Source organism: Bufo bufo, chromosome 1, assembly GCF_905171765.1.
Source record: "Bufo bufo chromosome 1, aBufBuf1.1, whole genome shotgun sequence".
Classification (NCBI taxonomy): Eukaryota; Metazoa; Chordata; class Amphibia; order Anura; family Bufonidae; genus Bufo; species Bufo bufo.
The window spans coordinates 696,237,275-696,260,689 of record NC_053389.1 but is presented as its reverse complement, the minus strand read 5'-3'; the positions used below and the strand labels follow the sequence as shown (position 1 = coordinate 696,260,689).

Below are 23,415 nucleotides of genomic sequence, written 5' to 3'. Positions count from 1 at the left end.
CCCCGTGTCCGTCCAGGCCCTGTATCGGACGAAGGACAGGGAGTCTGAAAGCCGGACTGTCCGGCCTAAAACCGGACCTCTGGCCACCCTAGGGGCAGGCTTCTGTGGAGGTCACAGTTAAGGGGACGGTCTGCTATGGAGGTCAGTGTTAAGGGGCAGATTGCTGTAGAGGCCACTAAGGGAATAGGGTGTTGTGGAAATCACTGTTAAGGAGATGGGGTACTGTGGAGGTCACTTTTAAAGGGGCAGGCACTGTGGAGGTCTCTGTTAAGGGGGCAGGGAATGGTGGAAGTCACAGTTAAGCGGACGGTCCGCTATGGAGGTCAGTGTTAAGGGGCGGGGTGCTGTAGCGGTCACTGTTAAGGGGGTGGGGTGTTGTGGAGGTCACATTTGAAGGGAACGGAGCTCTGTGGAGATCACTGTTAAGGGGGCGGGTTATTGTGGAAATCACTGTTAACGAGACAGTGTACTGTGGAGGTCACTAATAAAGGGGCGGCCGCTGTGGAGGTCACTGTTAAAGGGGAGTGCACTGTGGATGTTACTGTTAAGGGGGCAGGCTGCTGTGGAGGTCACTGTTAAAGGGGCCAAGTACTGTAGATGTCACTGTTATAGTGGATACTGTCTACCTTTTAACGACACTGCGGCTGGTGGCTGCGGCTGGTGGCTGTGACTGCTGGCACTGAGTGCTGGCTATGGCTGAGACTAAGGCTGGTGGATGAGACTGCTGGCACTGAGTGCTGGCTGTGGCTGAGACTGCTTGCTGCGGCTGGTGGCTGAGACTGCTGGCACTGACTGGTGGCTGAGACTGCTGGCACTGTGATTGGTGGCTGTGGCTGGTGACACTGACTGATGGCTGAGACAGCTGGCACTGACTGGTGGCTGAGACTGCTGGCACTGTGGCTGGTGGCACTGACTGATGGCTGAGACGGCTGGCACTGTCTGGTGGTTCTGAGACTGCTGGCAGCGACTGGTGGCTAATACTGGCAGTGGCTAACAGTACTGGGACTGTGAGGCTTTGTGATGCACTTAATGGCGGCGCTCCGACATGGAGAGCACACCATAGGAGGCGGCGATTGGCCGGTGCGTAGGTGTGTGGACGGCGCATGGAGCGCCGTGTGATGATTGGACAGCGTGCCGTGCGTGCTGGTGTGGGCGGCGTGGTTGCATGTGGGGCAGCTGTGATTGGACGGCACGCTAGTGTGGGAGGTGCGGGTGGCGTGTAGAGTGCTGTGTGTTGATTGACCAGGGCGCGCGCGCTCTTCAGTTATCGGCACACACGCACGGAAACGCAACACGTACACAGGGCTTTTATTAGTATAGAAGATAGATGCTACCTTGTATATGCCCTTTTATATATCATACCACCTTGTCTGTGCCCACTTATATATGATGCTACTCTGTCTATGCCCCTTATATATATAATGTTACTTTGTCTATGCCCCCTTATATATAATGCCACCTTGTCTGTTTCCCCTTATATATAATGCCACCTTGTCTATGCCCCCTTATATAGAATGCCACCTTGTCTGTTTCCCTATATATAATGCCACCTTGTCTGTTTCCCTATATATAATGCCACCTTGTCTGTGTCCCCGTATATATGCCACTTTGTCTGTGTCCCCGTATATATAATGCTACCTTGTCTATGCCCCCTGATATATAATGCCACCTTGTCTATACCCCCTTATATATAATGCCACCTTGTCTATACCCCCTTATATATAATGCCACCTTATCTATACCCCCTTATATATAATGCCACCTGGGTGCCGTGCTGAGGAGACTGCTGGTCTGCAGCCTAAGCTGCCTGCTGAGGGGTAAATGCGGGGTAATGTGACTGCGGAGTCTGTGGGGCTGAGAGTAAGGGGGTGACTTGGGGAAAAGTGGAGATGAGGTTTGGGTGGCGCGGTTGCGTGTGGGGCGGCTGTGATTGGACGGCGCGCCGCGCATGCGCACTTCAATATTCGGCACACATGCACGGACACCAGCTCTGAGCACGTACACAGGGCTTTTATTAGTATAGAGATATATATATATATATATATATATAATTTAGCACTGTGGTTCAGTGGTTAGCAAGGACAACATCTGCATGGAGTATGTATGTATGTTCTCCCCGTGTTTGTGTGGGTTTCCTCCAGGTACTCTTGGTTTCCTCCCACACTCCAAAAACATACTGATATGGAGCTCATTGGGGACAGCGTGATGCTAATGTCTGTAAAGTGCTGCGGTATTTAAAGAGGTTATTCAGATAAAGAGAATGATAACCTATCCTCAGGATCAAATCGGTGGGGGTCTGAGTCCTGGTGGCACCCCCGCCGATCAGATATATCCAAGGACAGCGCCGTACTTTCTATAGTGGCAGTGCTTGTTATTGCAGATCAGCCCTATTGACTTGAATGGGGCTGAGCTGCAATTAACCATGTGACCAATGTACGGTGACATCACCTGACACCTAGTAACAGCTGATTAGTGGGGGTCAGACATCCGGGAGAGGTTAGCTGAAATATGGGAATTATAAAACAGAGTACACGTGTTTTGATGCCATTTTATAAGAAATTTTTGTGTCATTTTTTCAATTTCACAGTTTGTGCCCATGACATAAAAATGTATATGACAAGAAAAACACTGTTTATGGAATTTTTAGCGGGAAAAGAAATGCAAGAGCAAATTCATGTGAGAAAGAGACCTAATGTACATGTGGTCAGGGCACAGCAAAAAAAAAAAAAAAAAAACACTACCGCTTAAAAACCACATGGTACTGGAATCTGCGGCCAGTCTGCCTTTTGAAGTGGTTTTCCCATGAAAACTATTCTGTTTTCAAACCAGTACCTGAATCTGAATACTTTTGTAATTGCATGTAATTAAAAATGTTGTTATAGTCACTGAGTTATTCAATAAAATATATCTGTATGGCGCCACCTGCAGTTTTTTTTTCTTATTTCTCTGTCTACTTAGCCATGGAGGACGCATATGCTCAGTTCCATCCTACAACTGCCTCCTGAGCTGTGATGGGGAGAGAGCTGCAACAGAAAGGACCCGTCCCCTAAGCTGCAGCTTGATATAAATCTAACCGTACAATTATAGCAATAAACGTAGAGTGCTCTGGATTCATGTGCATGCAGCACAGGGTCGGTCCCAGGAACCATGCTGTTGCTGTAAGTAGTGAAAGGCACGCTGATTCCTGTGCTCTGTCACTTGTGTTAATGTGCAGTAGTGCTTGAGAACACACATCTTACTGCTCGTCCTCCCAGTGAGGAGTCCACTGTACCCATGATATGCAGCCCCCCCTTTCTCCATCCGCAGCCTGACTGATTTCTCCCTATGCACAGTAACGGGGACTGTACTTTGAAAGGATTAAAATGTTAGTTCTCAAAAATGACTGAACTGAAATCATTCCCTATTAGGCTGCCCTAATGGAAGGCCGCATAACGGAGCTGCCAGGTACTCAATACAATGCTGTATCAGCGGGGACAGGTATAGTCATACTATGGTTCTGCACAGTGTCCTTTCGGGGCCAGTAGTTAGTTTTACTTATCAAATTTTTCCTTTTTTGTCTCCTAGGAGTCAGCTCTTCTAAGTGGCTAAGGCCTCATGCACACAAACGTTTTTTCATTCCATGTCAGTTCCGTTTTTTTGCAGACCCTATATGGAACCATTCATTTCAATGGTTCCACAAAAAAAACGGAAGGTACTTTGTGTGCATTCCGTTATAAAATAGAACGTCCTATTATTGTCCGCATTACGGACAAGGATAGGACTGTTCTATTAGGGGCCAGCTGTTCCGTTCCACAAAATACACACAGACGTCATCCATGTTTTTTGCAGACCACAAAATACATACGGTCGTGTGCAAGAGGCCTAAGAGAACTGGAAGAGGAGAGATGCATGACAAGAAATCAGCCCATTTGATCAGTGTTAGGCCTCATGCACACGGCCGTTGTTTTGGTCTGCATCAGAGCTGCAGCTTTTGCGGCTCCGATGCGGACCCATTCACTTCCGCATCCGTGGCCCCGCAAAAAAAATATAACCTGTCCTATTCTTGTCCGTTTTGCGGACAAGAATAGGCAGTTATATCAATGGCTGTCCGTGCCATTCCGCAAATTGCGGAACGCACACGGACGCCATCCGTGTTTTGCGGATCCGCAATTTGCAGACCACAAAACACACAACGGTCTTGTGCATGAGGCCTTACTAGGCAGTCTGAGTTTTACAACAACTGGAGTGCCGCAGGTTGCTGACCTTTGCTCTAGGCGAAACAGCAACAACCCCCCTTGCTCCTAGGAGGCTATTCCCCTCATGATAAATTCCCCTCCCGAGTCTGGCTCTTGTTGGGTGATAATTGTTGCAAGAGTCAATATTTCAGAAAGCTGATGCTCAAATAGTAGTGACCTTTTTAATTTCTGGTAACTTAATACTATGCTTTTAGACAACCATTCGGATGAGGACAGTGCTACATCAGTGATATAGGGGAAGGTGCAAATAACTCCAGAACCGCTAATCCGTGCCATTGGGCTGCTTCACAGTCCCTCCCCTCTGGGTCATTTGTTGCAATAGACCACGGCATTTGAGGGGTTAAACATTCGTGATCGGAGCCATCTGCGTTCACGGACCCTGATGGTGCATGTCTGCTGTATAAAGGAGCAGGCACCATTAGTTGTGTTGCCCACTCATCTCCTGATTGGCATAATCTTTAAAGGGAACCTGTCATCAACGTTATGCTGACCTCACTGAGGGCAGTATAAAGTAGTGACAGAAATGCTGATGTCAGCGGTGTGTCACTCATGAGCTAAAAGTAAGAGGTTGCTGAGAACCAGCATCATAATCATTGCAGCCCAGACCTTGAGAAGAGTCCTGGTCATTCCTAATCTCCTGCTCTCACCCATCTGCTGATGGTTGGCAGTTCTCTCCTAGAGAGAAAGGGAGAAAACTAGGTAGAAGACGGTCAGTCATCAGCAGATGGGCAGGAGAGCAGGAAGTCATGAATATCCAGGACTCTTCTCAGGTGGCCAGGACTCTTTTCCAGGCTCAGTTTGCAATTATTGTGATGTTGGTTCTCGGCAACCACTTACTTTTAACTTATAAATGACAGACCGCTCAAATCAACTCACCTACCTCTACTTTATACTGCCGTTAGTATGGGCAGCACAAAGTTGATTACAGGTTCCCTTTAAAGCTCTGAAAGCTATATGGCTGATCGTGCGGTTATTTCTGCAGGAAGCCTGTGGTTTTCTGTAAGACCAGTTCTGATGCAACAAATCTGGTGCTTGTGAATATGCCCCAATACGCCTTAAAGGGGTTGTCCACTTTTTTGTATTGATGAACTATATCAGATCGCCGGGGTTCCGACTCCACCCCACTGATCAGCTGTTTGAAGAGAAAGCAGCACTGCCTTCTCTTCTCTGTTTACCTGCCTACCATCACAACTGCAGCGGCAAGCAGTGCAATTACAACTATGGCGTCTCCATTCACTTCTATGGGGCGGCTGTGTCCTATTCATTTTGAGCAGATGGGAGACATCCCATTCAAGTGAGGATAGGTCATCAATACAAAAAAAGCAGACAACCCCTTTAAAAGAGTCAAACCCTTTGATTCATGTATTTCTCATGCAACAATTCTAAATAGTTAATTATTGCACATACATAGCTGTATAATACAGAGCCCAAATATCTTTATGTAAATGTAAGCCCAGCTCTTGAATAGCCTTTAAACCTAGCAGAAAGCTCTATACAAAAGTGAGATTTATGGTCCAAAAGGAAGAGCAAACATGGGAACACAGACTTTTTATTAGACATAATGTGGTCACAGCAGGTTACGTTCTATTTCAAGCATCCTAAGTCTGGAAATTGGCTCCAGTTCAAGAATGAGAACATTGTGCATCAGGCGGTATTATGCTATTACGTTTGTAGTTTGTCTATGGAACTGGATCAATTTTTCCTTTTTTGTAGAATTCAGGGGTCAGTGATGGTCTATCTGATCAGCCTATCATCAGGTTTCCAGCAACACTGCTGTTTGTAACTTAGACCATTATTCGAATCCACCTTATTCCTAAATCCTTTCATGCTCCATGGCCCAGTTTTCTGATATTACCTGCGGCACTTCCCTTAGGTGGTCAGTCATGTGCAGGTCCTACAATCTCCTACCTTTCCTGCCCTGCCCTGCCCATGCTCTATAGCAGGGGTACTCGAGTCCTTTTTGTAAAACCCCACATATCTGGGTCTGCCGTCAGGTGAAGGTCTGAGCTGCAAAAAATGTACGAAGGGACAGCACCAGTGGCGTGCAGCACTGCAGCATTTTTGCTTTCACACTAAGCCACACTGTAGGCCCACCTAATCCTCTTTCTGCCGACCACACAGTGAGAATGTCCTCTTAGTACCATCTAACAGTAATAAAGCCCCTAACAAAGTGTGATACGTTCTTAGTGTCTCCCCAAACAATGTGGTGTCCCCTTAAATGCTCTCCTCATAGTGATGCCCCCCTAAGTGGCTTCCATCCAGTATGATGTCCCCTAAAGGGGTTATCCAGGAAAGGATAGTGATGGCATCCTCAGGATAGGTCATTATTATCACATCGGCAGGCATCCGAGTTTTGACAACCATGCCAATCAGATGTTTCAGGGAGCCCAGGTGCTGAGCGGAGCTCTGTGGGCTCCTGGCAGCTTTCCAAGCACATCGCCTTGGTATTGGAGCTCAGCCTCATTGACTTAAATAGGGTTGAGCTGCAACTAGGCCATGTATGGGACCAATATACACTGACATCACATGGCCTAAGAGGCCACGGTGCTCACAGAGCGCCCGGCCTTTTCTAACAGCTGATCGGCAGTGGTCCTGGCAGTCATACCCCTGTCAATGTCCTGAGGATAGGTCATCAATATTAATTCCTAGATAACCCCTTTAAGTTCCCTTAAGTGGCCCCCCAAGTAGGGATGCTCCCTCATAGATTATGGCCCCCCCAACAAAGTGATTCCTCCTTCATAGATATGCCCCTTTTTAGTGCCCCCCCCTCCCAGAGTTTTGCCCAGTAGATGGGTTCCCTCACACAGTTATGCCCACTTAGATATCCCCCCTCAAAGAGTTGTGCCTCCGGATTGAATACTCCCCTAACTCACGGTCTGCTGAGGAACAGACCAGAGCACGTATCCTCCAATCTGTGCTGTGTGTGGCTAAGCGCAGCAGGCGTGATGATGTCACTACGTCACACCTGCTTTCATTGAACTACATGTAGCAAGCAGGGAGCTGATGGCTCCTTGCTCCACCATTGTGTTCAACTGCATCCTCAGGACGCAGATCTAGTTGAACGCAGGACATGCAGGGGTCCAGACCGCTCCACTTGCATACCCCTGCTCCATAGAGATCAGCGTGCAGAGTTCTGGGCCGTGGAAGCTTCCCAGAGCATACAATACTTGATAATAGACTTTACTTATAAATCCTGATGAAAAATACTACGTCACATTGGCAGCAGGCTGAACATCTGAGTAGGAAGGGTATAGAAAGATCAGACAGAAGAGAATATTAATGAACGCACATCATGAAAAATGACCAATGTTTGACAACAGGTTTGGTATTTATTAGTGCATCTCGTAACATCATTTACATTACAGTGAATTCCAATAGAAATCATCCTAATGGTCTGAAGTTTATGTCCATCTCCACTACTCTACAGCTAATGTAAACCGTCATCCAGGTCAGAGGTGCAATCGGCCTATAAACATACAATATAGAGCGAATCATCCCCTTTAACAGGATTATTGTGGCATCACAGTTCACACTCCCTATCCATAAAGCCAGTTTCCGGAAGTAAACACATCATCCAGGGATATCAAAAGAAGTTTAAAGGGATTGTTTAGGCCACAATAAGTATGGGTCATTCATTTTAATAGACCGTTCAATATACAGGGTGGGCCATTTATATGGTTGGTGATATTAACTTCCTGTTTGTGGCACATTAGTATATGTGAGGGGGGAAACTTTTCAAGATGGGTTGTGACCATGGCGGCCATTTTGAATCCAACTTTGTTTTTTCAATAGGAAGATGGTCATGTGACACAAACTTATTGGGAATTTCACAAGAAAAACAATGGTGTGCTTGGTTTTAACGTAACTTTATTCTTTCATGAGTTATTTGCAAGTTTCTGACCACTTATAAAATGTGTTCAATGTACTGCCCATTGTGTTGGATTGTCAATGCAACCCTTTTCTCCCACTCTTCACACACTGATAGCAACATCGCAGGAGAAATGCTAGCACAGGCTTCCAGTATCCGTAGTTTCAGGTGCTGCAAATCTCGTATCTTCACAGCATAGACAATGGGAGAAGAGGGTTGCATTGACAATCCAACACAATGGGCAGTACATTGAACACATTTTATAAGTGGTCAGAAACTTGCAAATAACTCATGAAAGAATAAAGTTACGTTAAAACCAAGCACACCATTGTTTTTCTTGTGAAATTCACAATAAATTTGATGTGTCACATGACCATCTTCCTATTGAAAAAACAAAAGTTGGATTCAAAATGGCCACCATGGTCACCAGCCATCTTGAAAAGTTTCCCCCCTCACATATACTAATGTGCCACAAACAGGAAGTTAATATCGCCAACCATTCCCATTTTATTAAGGTGTATCCATATAAATGGCCCACCCTGTACTTTATTTACCTGTGTGGTCTGATTGATAATCTGAACTCCAACCATGTCGCCATGTCCACTACACAAGCCAGTCCTGCTGCCGCCGTTACATCCACTGCTCTCCTCTTCTGGTTCATGGAGTTTCACAGTGCATCACCATCATGCTGATTTTCATAGGTGATTTTCCCCCATGGCTTTTGGATCCTGTGTAAAAAAAAAAAAAAAAGCCACTGCGCCACAACTGTAGGAAGCATTTGGGCACCACCTGATCGCTCTTACAAACCAGTAAAATGGCGACACACACTGAAACTCCCCAAAACGTAAAACAGAAAAGCAGCGAGTCTCAGAGTGTCACCACCTTACTGGTTTGTATAAGCAAAAGGAATATCTTATTTATAGGGTCATGCGGCCGACGTTCAGATCTAGATGTACCGCCCACACGGGGACATAAAGTATATTACAAACCAAAAGGTCCATAGAAATGAATGACTATACTTATTGTTGCTCAGAGGACCCTTTTAAAGCCAATAGTTTTTGAAAAAATAATAAAAAGATCTATAAAATATAAGACGTCTCTAGAATTGAGGAAATAAAACACTGAGGTTTAACATTTGTGATAATCCAACCTATTCACAGGTATCAGAGTTATTATCTGGAATGCTATTCAGGTTAGGCAGATCTGGTTCTTGAGCAGGTAGTTGGAGATCACAATCCGGGTAGTCTCCCAACTCTTCACAGTAATATTATAAGAAGACATTTGGTCACGTGTGCTTGTGTAAAGATAATGCAGCAAAAGTCATATTTTACCCCATTTGGCTGAGGGATAGCCTTTACGTGTTCTTGTAATGGAAGAGGACATGGAATTTATAAACAGGGTATTAAAAACATATAGAAAATGTAAAAGACACCGGCCTCCTTGATTGTCGAGCCCTGGAAGAGATTATTCCCATGTTAAGGCGGAAGGCCCTTTATTGAGGCCGCGCACTTGGCTTAGTATATGGGTGGATGCTACCAGATAATATTTCTAATATATAGTCGAGTCGCTCGCAGTCTGTAAGCATTTCTCTGCTGCAGTGTACAGGATGAGGGAGGAACAGAGCATCAGCCCAATCCTCTATAGCAATGGTCCGCAACCTTCAGGTCTCTAGCTGCTGTGAAACTACAACTACCAGCATGCACACTTGCTTAGCTACTGTTTTTTTTTTTTTTTAACATCCATAGATGTGAAAGGAGGATTCTGGGAATTGTAGTTTCAGAACAGCTGGAGTGCCGGAGGTTGCCGATTCCTGCTCTATAGAATCGGTAGGTGGATTTCACACTTCCCCAGACCCAAACCTACCATCACTGATCATAGATGTAACATGTAGCCAAATGTAGTGAGATTATTTAAGATGACAAATGGACAGCTGCTGTAATCGTACAGCAGGTATACATGAATGCACTCATTCCCATTACAGGTGGACATCAGACCAGTTCCATATTCACATATAGTACTCCATTCTGACATAACTAACCCCTGGGAAGATTCTGAATAGGTATAAGTTAGCCGTCTGGATCCCATGAAGGCACATTAATTTGGGGACCAATGAACCAAGTTTATTTTCTGTTCAGCTGCAAAATGAGAAGGAAGACTACTAATTTAAGAGGGCAACACCTTCTTCGAAAAGGTGAGTATAGATGCTAAAAAGGACACCACTGTTGTCTATAGGCCGTATCTGGTAATGCAGCAGCTCAGACCTGCTGTAGACAATAGGGCAGGGCTGCAAAACTGAAAGCCTATGAAGGAGAGTGCTGCTAGATCTGGTAGAAAGCAAGCATGGTTTCTACTCACATGCAACTTTTTTGCCTCTTTATCTTGTAGAGCCCCGGGGCTCAGAGTTAGATTTGTGAAAAAACAATGGAAAAGGTCTTAAATATCCTCCATACATATGTATTCTAACTTGACTTGTCCTAGTCCCAACATCTTGCAGTGTAACACTTCCAGAGCAGCATCACTAATAGGCTTGACGCTCATCTCAAAAGTGACATAACTGTTCACCGACAGTTAAGATGCCATGCTGTACCATTATGTGAGCTCAGAATTTGCTGGCCATGTGTCAGTAAAAAAAAACATCAGGAACTCGAGCAGGTAATCCCTAAATACCGTACTTAACAAAGGCATCTCAAGGTTGAAACTCAAACATGGTGAGTGAAGCTTTCAGAGAACTGGACACATCTGTCAGGAGAAAGAAAGACAAAAAATTTTGTTTGAAAAGCTTGAAATGTGGACTGCATGTAGTTAACATGTAGTTAGCATGTAGTTAACAAATCTGCACAACAAATGTGGAGAACATCATCTCATCTATTGACAAAGCCTTTGAAGAGGTCTACTGGGACTACTAGGGACATGGATTATCCTGAATTGCATTGCTACAATTCTTACTATACAGGGAAATTCAAGTCTCTTTGCACAAATTTTTTAATCAGAGTTGTGTAGGCCCATCTACCAACGGCAAGGTGACATTTTTTTTTTTAGATGGGAACCTACACTATCACCACTTGCCTCTCCAGGGCCTAAGACCATGTAGGATCCAGCTACATTAATTAAAAGACTTGGCCATAATGGTAAGAGTGCACGGCCAAAATGAAGACAGCCTAATGGAAAAGCCTCATATTTTCATGTAAAGTAAGTATAGCAGCAATGCAATTCAGAATAATCCATGTTTTCAACGTCTGCATGCGTGCTGCTATATGTAGTGTTTGTTACACAGAAACATAGAAAATTGACAGCAGAAAAACACCACAAGGTCCATCTATTCTACCCTTATATTACTTATCGTAGGATAAGTGTGTATGCCAGGTATGTTTAAATTCACTTACTAACCACATCTGATGGGAGTTTGTTCCAAGCTTTCAGTATTTCCTGACATTGATTCCGATCTTCTCTCAACGAATTTTAGATTGTGCCCCCCCTTGTTCATGTGTTGTTGTTGTGTTTTTTGTTTATTAAAAACCACTTTCCTCCTGAACGTTATTTACGCCTTTAACATATTTAAAGGTTTCAATCATGCCCCCCCTTTCCTTAAGGCTATACAGATTAAGGGGCGGTATAGGCGCCAGCCCCTACATAACTTTGGCAGATCCTCTGCCGCTTCTATATGTAAGACAGCTTCCTTGCTGTCTTACATTTAGACGATTTTCTTTGCCTAAAACTGGCATAGAAAATGGTAAATGAGACGGGCCCATCCCAATTTTTTTTTTTTTAGACCTTGTGTGAGTGGGGAAAAGTCGCAGATTGCAGTGCATAGGACTTTTGTGCCGTAATCTGCGCCAGAAATATGTCTAATATAAGCGTATTTCTGTTTAATAAATGACCTCCTTTTAGTCTCTCCTGCTATGTTTTATGCTTCAGACCCTCTACCATTTTTGCACCCGTACCATTTTGTCTATATATTTTTGTAGACGGGGTCTCCGGAACTGGAGACAGTATTCCAGATGTGGGCTCACTGGCGCTCTATGCAGCGAGATCATGATCTCTCTTCCTACTGGTTATACCACGGATCAGCAACCTTCTGCTCTCCAGCTGCTGTGAAACTACAACACCCAGCATGCCCACTTACTTGGCTGTTCTTGTAACTTCCACAGAAGTGAAAGCAGGATTCTGGGAGTTGTAGTTTTACAACAGCTGGAGTGCCAGAGGTTGCTGATCCCTATACAGCCAAGCATCTGACTTGCTTTCCCAGACACCTGCCCACACTGTGCACTCATTTTGAAGCTGTCTGGCCTTTGGATGCAGTCAGTTCCTCATGTAAGTCATCTTAAGGCAGTCAATGTAAGCTCTGTGCACATTGGGTCCGAGCCCTATGCATTTACACTGGAATAGCTCCCAGCGTATACATAGCTGTAGAGCTCCATTCACCCTATGAAGGTCAAAAGTTTGTCCTTTTGCCCTCTGTTGGGCCAATATGTGTAAGTGTAGCCTTTTCTCGCTTTCCTATATTGGGGCCACACAAAAATGTATGCCATTGACAGGCCACTGTAGGCCTATACAGTCCGAGGTATATAGTGGGAAATGTCCTTATACAACTAGATGATGTGAAACAGAACAGTGCTCCTCTGCCAATGACATGCGTCATGATGGATAGGTATACAGCCTACTATTAGCTAAGATTAAGAATTTATTTGAAACGCGTATGCAGTTACTATTAGTCTGTATTCATTTTGGAATATTTTATTTCTAACCAGTAATGGTGGATATTTTGACAGATTGTGCTAAAATCCCTTTTTTCTAAATATGAAAAGGGGTTATCTTTGCCAACCCATTTTAAGCCCATCCAATGCCCTATGTGGACATTTCATTAAGTGCTCATGGTGGCATTCATGGGCTAGTGAATGGGGCGGAGTGGCAGTTCCTGTACAGTGGTGTGTAGTGATATGCAGAGAACAAATTATGAAAGGGGGCTTCATTGTAATATTGCAATACCAAGAAGGACAAGACGTCAAGGTCAAGCAACTAGCTCCAATCTGTGTGGGAGGGGCATACAAACCAGATGGATAGCAATGTTTTTTAGCCACATGAAACTTCAAAAACTGGATCAAGGAGTGTGGGATGATTATGCCATGCTTCCTGTTCATGGACATGCCACTGATTGCAAACAGAGGGATGGAATTCTTGAACCGAGAGGCCTTAGTTTATCACTCCAGTAGATCTCTATGTGCCTGGGTTCAATGCTGCAGTTTCTGGCGGTTGGGAGAACAATGAGGAACTGGTGGAACATCTGCATAGAAGAATGGCATCTAGTGATCCATCCTGTACGGCAAGTGAAATGGGACCTCCCATCCCAAGCCTAGGGCAACAAACAGTGTCTACATAACCCATCAGAAGGCTGTTTGCTAAGCTTGAGGTCTTTTAGTGAGCCCTAGGAGTATTTACCACTTTCAATTATAGTTCCCCCGGACAGGGCTTATGTCCTTTCTGTGATTTTTAAACTTGAGCAAATCCAGCTTTGGATCATAGATCCGAAGTCAATTCCTTCAAACACTTAAGTTTTAATGCTGTATGAAGATCTGTCTCCATATAGCAATAAAATGTATAGGCTCCATGGAGTAAAAATTTGTTTCACCCAAAGTTACGGAATCCAGATGGTTTGGTTTGCTAATTTTAATGTTTTTAAAGGGGTTACCTGAGAGTATAACCAGCCCCCCACACTGAATATACATACCCCGCTTCTGGTCCCCACATCGCCGCTGCTTCTCCCTGTGCGCGGATGAAAGCATCCGGTGTTGGGGGGGGGGGTGGGGGAGCAGCCAATGGCAGGCGGTGATGGGGACGAGCCTCCTTAGCATCACCCGCGATGCTAGGGAGGCTCCTCCCCATCACTAGAGGTTTTCATCCGCGCACAGGGACCAGGAGCAGCGCAGGGATCGGGGTAAGTATATTCAGTGGGGGGGAGGGGGGGGGGCGGCGTATTGGAGGGCTTTTTATACTTTCGGATAACCCCATTAAAAATGTAGAAATTAATACCAAATTCATTCACCGAAGTCTCATGCAATACATTTTAATGCTGTACAGAGACAGGTCTCCATACAGCATGAAAACAAAGTGTTTGAACAAACCGACTTCGGCATAACAATGGACTAGGAGCCAGACGTCCAGCTACAGTTGTTTCACTGAACCCACACCATCGCTCTCAATGGCTCATGGTGCACAGCAAGATGGCAATGGGGGCTTGAATGGAGGTCTACCTTCTTAGATGAATCCCACTTTTGTGTCAGACACAATGATAGCAGGAGACTGGTCTGGAAACCATTTGGGCAACGCCATGAAGAAGCCTTCACACCAGTTCTATTCCCAGGATTATGATGAGGTGTGGTATAACATACGGTAGCTACACTGTTCTAAGTCTTCATTTCTGGTGCATTGACTTGGTCATGGAACCAGTGGTACAGCCACATTTACAAAGTGTCCCAGGAGCCGTTTTTCAACAGGACAACTCCAGGTCGCATGTTGCTCATGCTACTGTGAGCAGTCTATGTGACATAAATTTGACACAGCAACACAGACTGAAGAAAAACGGATTCTCCTCATGATAAATTCCCCCATTGAAGCTGTTCTGCTCTGTTCAGCCCTCACAGGTCTTCTTCCCATTTACACAGGGTATTACCACGACAGACCCATGATTCCTGCTCCCGAGTATAATGTACAGCACCTTCCTCTGCCGTGTTCTTGGAGTCTGCAGCTCTGATTTGTGAAGCCTTTTTCCTCACTGGATTAATGAGGTCTTGAGGCAGATGATTGATTTACATTATAACGCCTTAAACCTGTCAGATGCCTGGAAATAATCGTGATTGGGCCGATGCCAGGAGCGGCGCCAAAATTACACTTCAACGTAGGAAAATCCACAGTGCAGCCTCAGCTAAGATTTCACTTTTCCTACACATCATATGCACACGTCTCCTTTCCAATTCAACTAATTGGGGTAATAATAAGATCAGTTCCCTCCAAATAAGCAGTTCTGCTTTTCCCAGCCATGTTGGCAGACATCCCTGGTAATGATGAAAACCGCAATCTGTTCGGAGTCTTCTTGATTTATCTCCCAGCTTTTTCTGTATTATTCCATACTTTCAACAGACGAAAGAGGATACGACTGTGACTAAGCCGCAGTCTGCTCGCCACAAGATCAGGAGTGATCCACAGTGAGGGCATACTTAAAACGTGAAGGACTTATTGGGCATTTAACCTCTGTGATCCCACAGAACGGAGGTGGCCATGTTGTGGGTCCAAAGACTAGTCATGTCAAAGTGATGAATTCAGGTATAAAGTGAGATAGAACTGGGGATTAGGCCATAAAATATCTATTTAGGGTCCATTCACACGTCCGTAGTGTATTGCGGATCCGCAATACAACCGGCCGGCACCCCCATAGAACTGCCTATTCTTGTCTGCAATTGCGGACAAGAATAGGACATGTTCTATTTTTTTCCGGGGCCATGCTGTCCGCATCCATTCCTGCCCCATAGAGAATGAATGGGTCCGCACATGTTCCAGATAATTGCAGAACGGGTGCGGAAACGTCCACACGTCTTTTTAGGGACTTGTATGAACTAGAGCAGTGCTTACCTAGCCTGTCCATCTGCAGACTGGTGGTCAGGTTTTATTCCAGGGGATTCAAAAAAGGCTAATTACCAGGCCAGCATATGTTTAGGACCAACGGTCATATAGTAACTCCAAGCTTTTGCCATACCTTGTACATATGTTCAAGAATGATCCTGTTCTCTTAGTATGCACTGTATGTCACTTGTCAGTGGCGCTGTTTATACTTCAGAGCTTCTCTTCCTACACTGAGCAGAAGTAAGCCATCTGATCGCTTCCATCAGGGTAGATGCACCGACTTGAAGGCATTGCCAGATATCAACCTACACCTGTGGTTAGGGAGTCAGGGGCCGTACAGGGGCAGGGCAGGCTGGCTCTATTCCATGCTACCTGCACACCTGCCTGGTCAGTTAAACCACTGAAAACCCAACATGGTATCAGCTCTGCTACATACAGAACTTTACGGTAAGTCCAGATGTGGCAGATAATTTGCACCACAGCAAATTCAGTATAAATCTGCCGCAAGATTTGAATGTGAGGATAGGGGAAAGGGGAGGGGGTTCAGGAGAAAAGAGGAGAAGAAGGAACTTTAAAAGTTACTTTTTTTGCCGTTGTCTGTCTTCTCTCCTGCCCTGAGGGTTTACAGGAGGGAATGTTTAGGCAGGTTGGGTGGGTCAAACTAGACATAGTAGGATAAGGGGGGAGAAGGGTGGTTTGGGGTATGCAAATCAATATATGCATTCACTCATCCATCCCTACTTCTAAATTCATAAAAATCTCTGTCTCTCTGGACCTTAGCATTGTATACCATAGTGCTAGTTAGACAGGACAAGAGACCTTCAGCAATACACTCCTGGGAGATGCAGGTGCTTGTCGCATGGAATGAGCTGCTGCTTATCTACAGACAGTGAAGAGACTAGAGCTGCAGAGGGGAGAGTAAAGAAGCTAAAATAGTAAAGATCACACTGGCAAGCAGCTTTTTGCATTGATATGGTTAAAACAATAGTGTGAAACTGATTCTATGGCACACCACTATCATCACCTATTATTACAGTCAATGAATAAGAAGACTCAGCACTCCGTTTATTAAGGAGATTCCCAGTACAATGATACAGGAATGCTGCACTGAAGGTAAAAATAAGGCTCCTTTCTCACTGTACCTTATTTTCACATTCAGTGTGGCATTCCTATATCTGATTAAGGCCATTGTGTCCACAAATGTTCGATGCACTGGGAATCGCCTCAATAAACTATGTGCATTACTTGCAACTACTTTCTAGAGTGCGGAGTCTTCTTACTAAAATAATAGGGTGCACTGCATTATTTCCCCATTTGTGGGAGGGCCAAGAAAGCATGTCTGTTTTCATATGCATTCAACTCCCTCAGTTGGTAGGTCAAAAGGCCATTTAGCATCTATGGGTGCACTTTACACAGGACATGTTTGACCACACAGTCAAAAACCTAAGTGGTTTCACTGTGAACAGTCATGGTTCTGCTGCACAGCTCGTACAGACCAAGCACATTGAAGCAGTGTGTAGTATTTAACCACGTGGACAAAAAAACTCTCCCTTAAATGCACCCCTATAATGAGATAGATGCCTGCTTTGTCCGGTGGCCGCTTCTTTATATCATAGTAACCTGTAATTTTATTGTCCACAATTCTAACCACACATCATTATAGGTAGACCTTTCCTATATGTGACTAAATGTCGTCTCTGGACTTATTTACCTCTGTGTGGCCCAAGCAGTAACCATTCATAGTCCATCTTCTCATGCGGGCAAGTGCTTCCAAGTACTCACAAAAGCAGTAGGTATAAGGGAGTAAGGCACCGTTGTGATGCTATTCCACGAGTCGGAGATGGGATCATAACAGTCTAGTGTTTTACAACGTTGGGTCCCAAAATAGCCCCCAACCACATAGAGTTTATTGCCTGATGCTAGAGCATGACAAGACATTCGTTTGGCTGTCATATCTCCAATTCTTGTCCACTGATTTGTTTCACTGTCAAAGCGATAGGCAGAGGCGGCTGTAAATTCTGTGTCACCTCCCATGATAAAAATCTGGCTGCCCAGCACTGCAGCAGCAGTATAGCGCCAAGGCTGGGGGCATTCAGCTTTAATACTCCACCTGTTTTCAAAAGGGTCATAGCATTGCACCTTAGAGACCCGATCTCTGTGTATACTTGTACCTCCAAAAACAAAGAGCTTCAGCTTGGCACTGACTACAGCAGCATTGCTCACGCCATCCCGCAGTGGTGCCACCATTGTCCATTTATTTGAAAGAGGGTCATACATCTCCACTTGCTTTAAGGAAACGGAAGGCGATGCTGGGAAAATTCCAGCAACTGCAGTATGTCCGCCAACTACATAAAGGCAGTTTTGTAACTCGGCTGAACCATGTCCAAATCTTGCGATAAGCATTGGTGCAGCTTTTGACCACTCCTCATGGACTGTTTCATACACCCACACATCCTTAGACACTCCATTCTCAGAGCCACGACCACCGGTCACATAGACCTTACATCCGATGGCACAAGCACTAAACTCTTTCCTTGGGCTTGGCAAGTCAGCTTTGGGAATGATCTCTTTAGCCTTGTGATCTACCTGGTAAATTTTGTCACACATGAATGTTTGGCCTCCTAGGATAAGTAAGGTATGTCCTGCTTTTCGAGGTTTGGCGCATGGACTTGTCACCACTCCATAGTTCTGCAGTATCTTTCTCTTGCATTGAAGAGCCTCCTCTACTATTACTTTGCTCCTCTCATCGCCCATTAGCAAGTCTTCACAAGCAATGGCTTCCTTCAATGATTCAGAGGTAAGCAACGCCAACCTGATGTTCTTTAACAGCTCTGGAAAATAATCTTTTCTTTTGTCCAAGTCATACTTAACCCACTGTAGAACAGCATTGAAAACCACTTGCTCATCTTCGATCTCCAGTTCATCACTGGAAACCAAGTCGAGCAAGATGTCTTTGGAAAGATTATTAAAGTCCTCTGTCTTGTGCACCATTTCAAAATTGACCAAGCACATTCTTAAAGACAATTCGTGCAATCTTCTACATTGGTGAGCATCTGATAACATCAACATTCCCAAGCAGTTACTGGGATAGAGGTTTTTCTCCAAAAACTCTGCAGCAGCGTCCCGTACGTCATGAAACTGTAGCATGTCGCCAGCTTCTAGCAGAGACTCTGCGTTTTCTTCATTGATTATTATTTTTGACGAATAAGCAAAGTCAAGCAAGAGTTCTAGAACTTCAGGATGAAGACTGTCACGGAAATTCACAGTGTTATCAAGACTTTCTCTCAACCCATGGCTGAACATGGCCTCAAAGTACTGGCTGCAGGCTGCCAACACCACACGGTGGCATGGGAATGAGCGGTCTCCTGCCCATAGTATGACATCTGTGAAAAGTTGCTGCTTTCGCATGGTATTGAGATGGGTCAGGACACAGTCAGGATGACCAAGTTTGTGATATAATGAAATATTCATAGACCCTGTACTAGTCCGTGACTTGCGGTTCTCATGGACGCTGACGGACATGATAACAACATCTGCCAAAAAAAATAAAAAATTCATTAGAAAAAGGCTCAGTGACTATCATATCCATAAAGAAAGCTTAGCTTATACATGTTGCATTCAATTTTAGCATCCATTATTTTTAGGTACTAAAAGTGACTGCAAGGGATCGGAAACAAATACTTTCAGTTTCTGGCCAGAGATTGACCTAAAATGTAATAATAATTAGGATACATTTACTAACCTCAGATTACTTGAACCCATATAATTGTCTTTATAAAAGCTCCAGATACAGAGAGGATCATACGCATAGTCTGCACTGAAGGCAGCATAAAGTAGTGACAGACACTCTTATTTCACTGGTATGAAGTGGCTGCCCAGAACGGCTACTCATGAGCCTCTGCTCTCCCCGCCCACCAGCTGATGACTGCCAGTAATACACAATGTCTGCGGATGCCCTGATAAACCAGTTATTCCCAAATATCACACCAATACTTTTACAATCGAAAATATGGCATCTTTTTCCTGGGTTCAGGATACTGACAGCCTATCTTCTGGAAAGACCATTAAAGGGGGTTCCCAAGATTCATATATCAGTATCTCATTGCTAGGGATCAAACTCTCGGCACCCCCACCAATCAGCGGTTTGAAGAGGCTGAGGCGCTCTGGTGAGGTTGGTGATGTCACTTTTATCAGTCACATGGCGTAGTTGAAGTTCAGTCGCATAGAAGTGAATGGGCCTGCTCTGCAATACCAAGCACTCACTAGAGCCCTGTGGTCTCTTCAAACAGCCGACTGGCCAGGGTCCCAGGTGTCGGACCTCTACTGATCAGATATTAATGGCCTATCTGGAGGACAGGTTATCAATATAGGAATCCCAGAAAATGTCAGACCAGTCAAAGTCCTACTTACGTCCTGCTGATTTGCATGAAGGGAGTGTGGCACTCGGGCGAGCACTGCGGCCTCTCACACGGTCTACTTAGTGGTGGGGCAGGAGATACTGTAACATCCCATTCACTTGAATATGATGAAATGACATTATCCTGCACCACAGCTGCTAAGTAGATGGCATGCAGGCAGACAGATCCATGTAAAACTTACATAATCCCTTCAAAAAGATTATCAGGAGTCCCGAAAATTGAATCCTCACTGCTCTCATACTGATGGTCTGTCCAGAGGACAAGCCATCGATATCCTGAACCTAGAAAGCCCCTTTAAGAAACCCAGCCGTAACTCCTGGAGAGATTTTGTGATTTTTATGGGCTGGTTTAGCTTCAAGAATTCACATTTCATAGATGTATCAGGACAGAGGATTTCGGGGGGGGGGGGGAAGGTTATAGCGGTTACTGTGGTTTGGGCACCATTGCTCTAAGGCAGGGATGCCCAAACTGCGGCCCTCCAGCTGTTGCAAAACTACAACTCCCAGCATGCCCAGACAGTCTACAGCGAGCCAAGGTGGGAGTTGTAGTTTTACAACAGCTGGAGGGCCGCAGGTTGAGCATGCCTGCTCGAAGGCATTTTCTCACCTTCTTGCTTCCATGCAGTTCAATGAACAGGAGTGGTAAAATCTCTAAAGACATTTTGGGAGGGGGATGAGAGATCACGGCGTGTGTGGTCTATTCAGACAATACTATGGTTAAACATGAAGGCTGGCCCCGATATACCCTGCTCTGAGACACTGATCATTCTACAGCTAGGATTTGCATTTGCAAATAATATAAAGTACCAGATCTGCGCTTCAGCATTTCTTAGCAGCCTCGGACCAAGTGATTAGCGAGACGTCTCCACGGCCTGACATGACATCATCTGTCAAGTGGTTTCTCTGGGAAACATTTTCTATCCCAGCAAGGGACTTTCATTACCACAATAGTATTTGCTTAGTGAGGTCATCGCACATATAAATTAAAAAGGACCTCAGAAATTGTGCTTACCCTGCGATAAATACAATGGTGTGAGTCACCGGCAGATGAATGTGGTGCCAGTGATAAAGGAGCGTGTGCCTGCAGCGCATTACTTATACAGCTCATGGCCGACAACCTCTCCGGCAATTACACAAACGAGCTGGGACCCGCTTCTAATGGCCGCCTATACTTACAATGAAAGAAGGCGCTACCTTAAAGCGTCAGTCTCCATCCCCCATTTATTCACTAAGGGAGCATTCACAAGACCGTAGTTTCAGTCCGTATCTGTTCTGCATAAGGGATGCAGACCCGTTCATTTCATTGGGGCTGCGAAAGAGGCGGACAGCACATAATGTGCCATCCACATCCGTTCCACGACCCCTTAAAAAATATACAACATGTTCTATTCTTGTCCGTTTTGCGGCATTTCTACAAGGACGTGCTCATCTGGAATGTACACGGCCAGTATCCGTGCTTTGCAGATCCACAATTTGCGGGCTGCAAAAAAGGATACGGCCATATGAATGCCCCTTAAAAGGTGACAGCAGGGCCACCTACCACCAGGCAGTCACAACAGGCTCCACAATAAAAGGTATGGCCACACGTGGCAGATACACCGCCGATTTTCCACAGTGGAATTTGGTGCATATAATCTATGCTGTATACAATAGCAGCGAGGTGGATGAGGTGTTAAGAAAAAAAAAAACCACACACATCCACGTACCATTGACAACTCTGCACCCAAATCCACAAATCCAGATTTTGCTGGTGATCCACAAGATTTTCAGCTCCAAAATATGTCGCTCTTGGACATAGGTCCCCTTTCTCCATGTACATGCAAGAGAGCAAAATACTTCTAGTCCTCAATGGTCTTTCAGAGGGCTTAACACCAGATGCCTGATCTCATGGAATAAAAACCCAGACCACCCTCCATGCAGCCATGGTCCTGGTGTATTTGGAAGGAGCACACACACAATACTACTACTAAGTGATACAGGAATATCCCAATATGATCACTCAGCTGTAAAGCGTAAGGTCTGCAAAGGCACAGCCAACTCCACGCCGGCGCTCTGCACAATGGAGGACATTTATACCGGCCTTTATTCCCCGCGGCACCCCCATCCTGGCAGTCCGTGCACCTGGAATGAGAGATTTACCTTAGCGCGTAGCTGGCATAGATTTCAGCCAATGGCCCCCCGCTCACACTATGCCCCCTTTTTCAGAAAGTGGAGAGAGTGGTGCAAAAATGGCAACTGTACAATTTTTTTTTGTGCAAATGGTGTTTAAATAGTTGCAAACCCGAGGTTTGCAAGTTTTGTACTCCAGTTTTCTGGAGTAGGGGCTGAGCTGAACGTAACGATGCATTTCACTAACGCATGTTTGCACGGCTCTCCCCAGCCCATACCTAGTGCTGTCAGCGGTGATGTTTCACTCCAGAGAAAAAATACTGTGAATCCATATGCAAATGAACAGTTAAGTGCACCAAAGGCGGTGCCAAGCAATTCTGTGCACCCTGCTTCCTCTGACAGCACCTCCCTCTCCTTGACTGGCATAGTCATCTTCCTTGCCCTTTCAATCACGGAGAATGGCAGAGAAAGCAGGAGCAGCAATAGTGCACAGAGTGACTTGGCATGGGTGCACTTAACTTCTCATTCACTTATGAATTAAAAGTACTTTTTCTCCAGAAGTGAAAGGTGTCATTACATGCATGTGAGCTAGTCATACAAGGCATTGTGGCTGGTTTAAAGGGGGTGTCCAGGATTTTTAACCTGATGATCTATCCTCTGGACTGGTCATCAGTACCTGATTGGTGGGGGGTCTGACACCCAGGATCCCGCCGATCAGCTGTTTGAGAAGGCAGCAGCGCTGATTGTATAGTGGCTGAGCCGTGCCTAGGCCGACTGACCAATGAATGTAACGTCACAGGCCTAGGAAAAGCTGCGAGAAAGTGACTGCACTACTACGAGCACCAGTGCCTTCTCAAACAGCTGATCAACGGGGGTCCAGGGTGTCGGACCCCCACCATTCAGATACCGATGAACTATCCAGAGTATAGGTCATCAGTTAAAATATCTCGGAAGAACCCTTTTATAGTAAATTTCTTGGTTGAATGTGCATTTTGCATAGTTTTCCTAATATACTTTTACTATGAGAATGCTGGTGCTGGAGACGGAAGCTAGTAGACCGGGCAGATGTGCTTCACCGTGTTCATCATATACAGAACTTTAATGGTGGTCTGTAGTCTGCACCCTGTATTCAAACAGCTGCAAGCCCTTTGACGGGATTCTGGGAAGCCTAG

General features: G+C 45.2%; 1 protein-coding gene and 1 long non-coding RNA gene across 4 annotated transcripts in view; both read right to left on the bottom strand.

Moving 5' to 3' along the window:
- LOC120985959 overlaps window positions 1–23,415 on the bottom strand; it is a 1,109,413-nt gene that overhangs the window by 684,039 nt on the left and 401,959 nt on the right. The window lies entirely within an intron of this gene.
- The window catches only part of KLHL25 (kelch like family member 25), a 44,252-nt gene continuing 29,488 nt past the window's right edge, over window positions 8,652–23,415 (bottom strand). Inside the window, exons 3-4 of one of the 3 annotated variants that reach the window (XM_040414192.1) lie at window positions 17,435–19,250; window positions 8,652–10,846 (exon numbers count right to left, since the gene is read on the bottom strand). In XM_040414192.1, the coding sequence (XP_040270126.1) occupies window positions 17,470–19,239 (1,770 nt within the window). In that variant the 5' untranslated portion in view covers window positions 19,240–19,250 and the 3' untranslated portion in view covers window positions 8,652–10,846; window positions 17,435–17,469. Of the gene's footprint in view, window positions 10,847–17,239; window positions 19,251–23,415 lie in introns of those variants that run through there. The other 2 variants (XM_040414194.1, XM_040414193.1) reach the window with 2 other exon arrangements.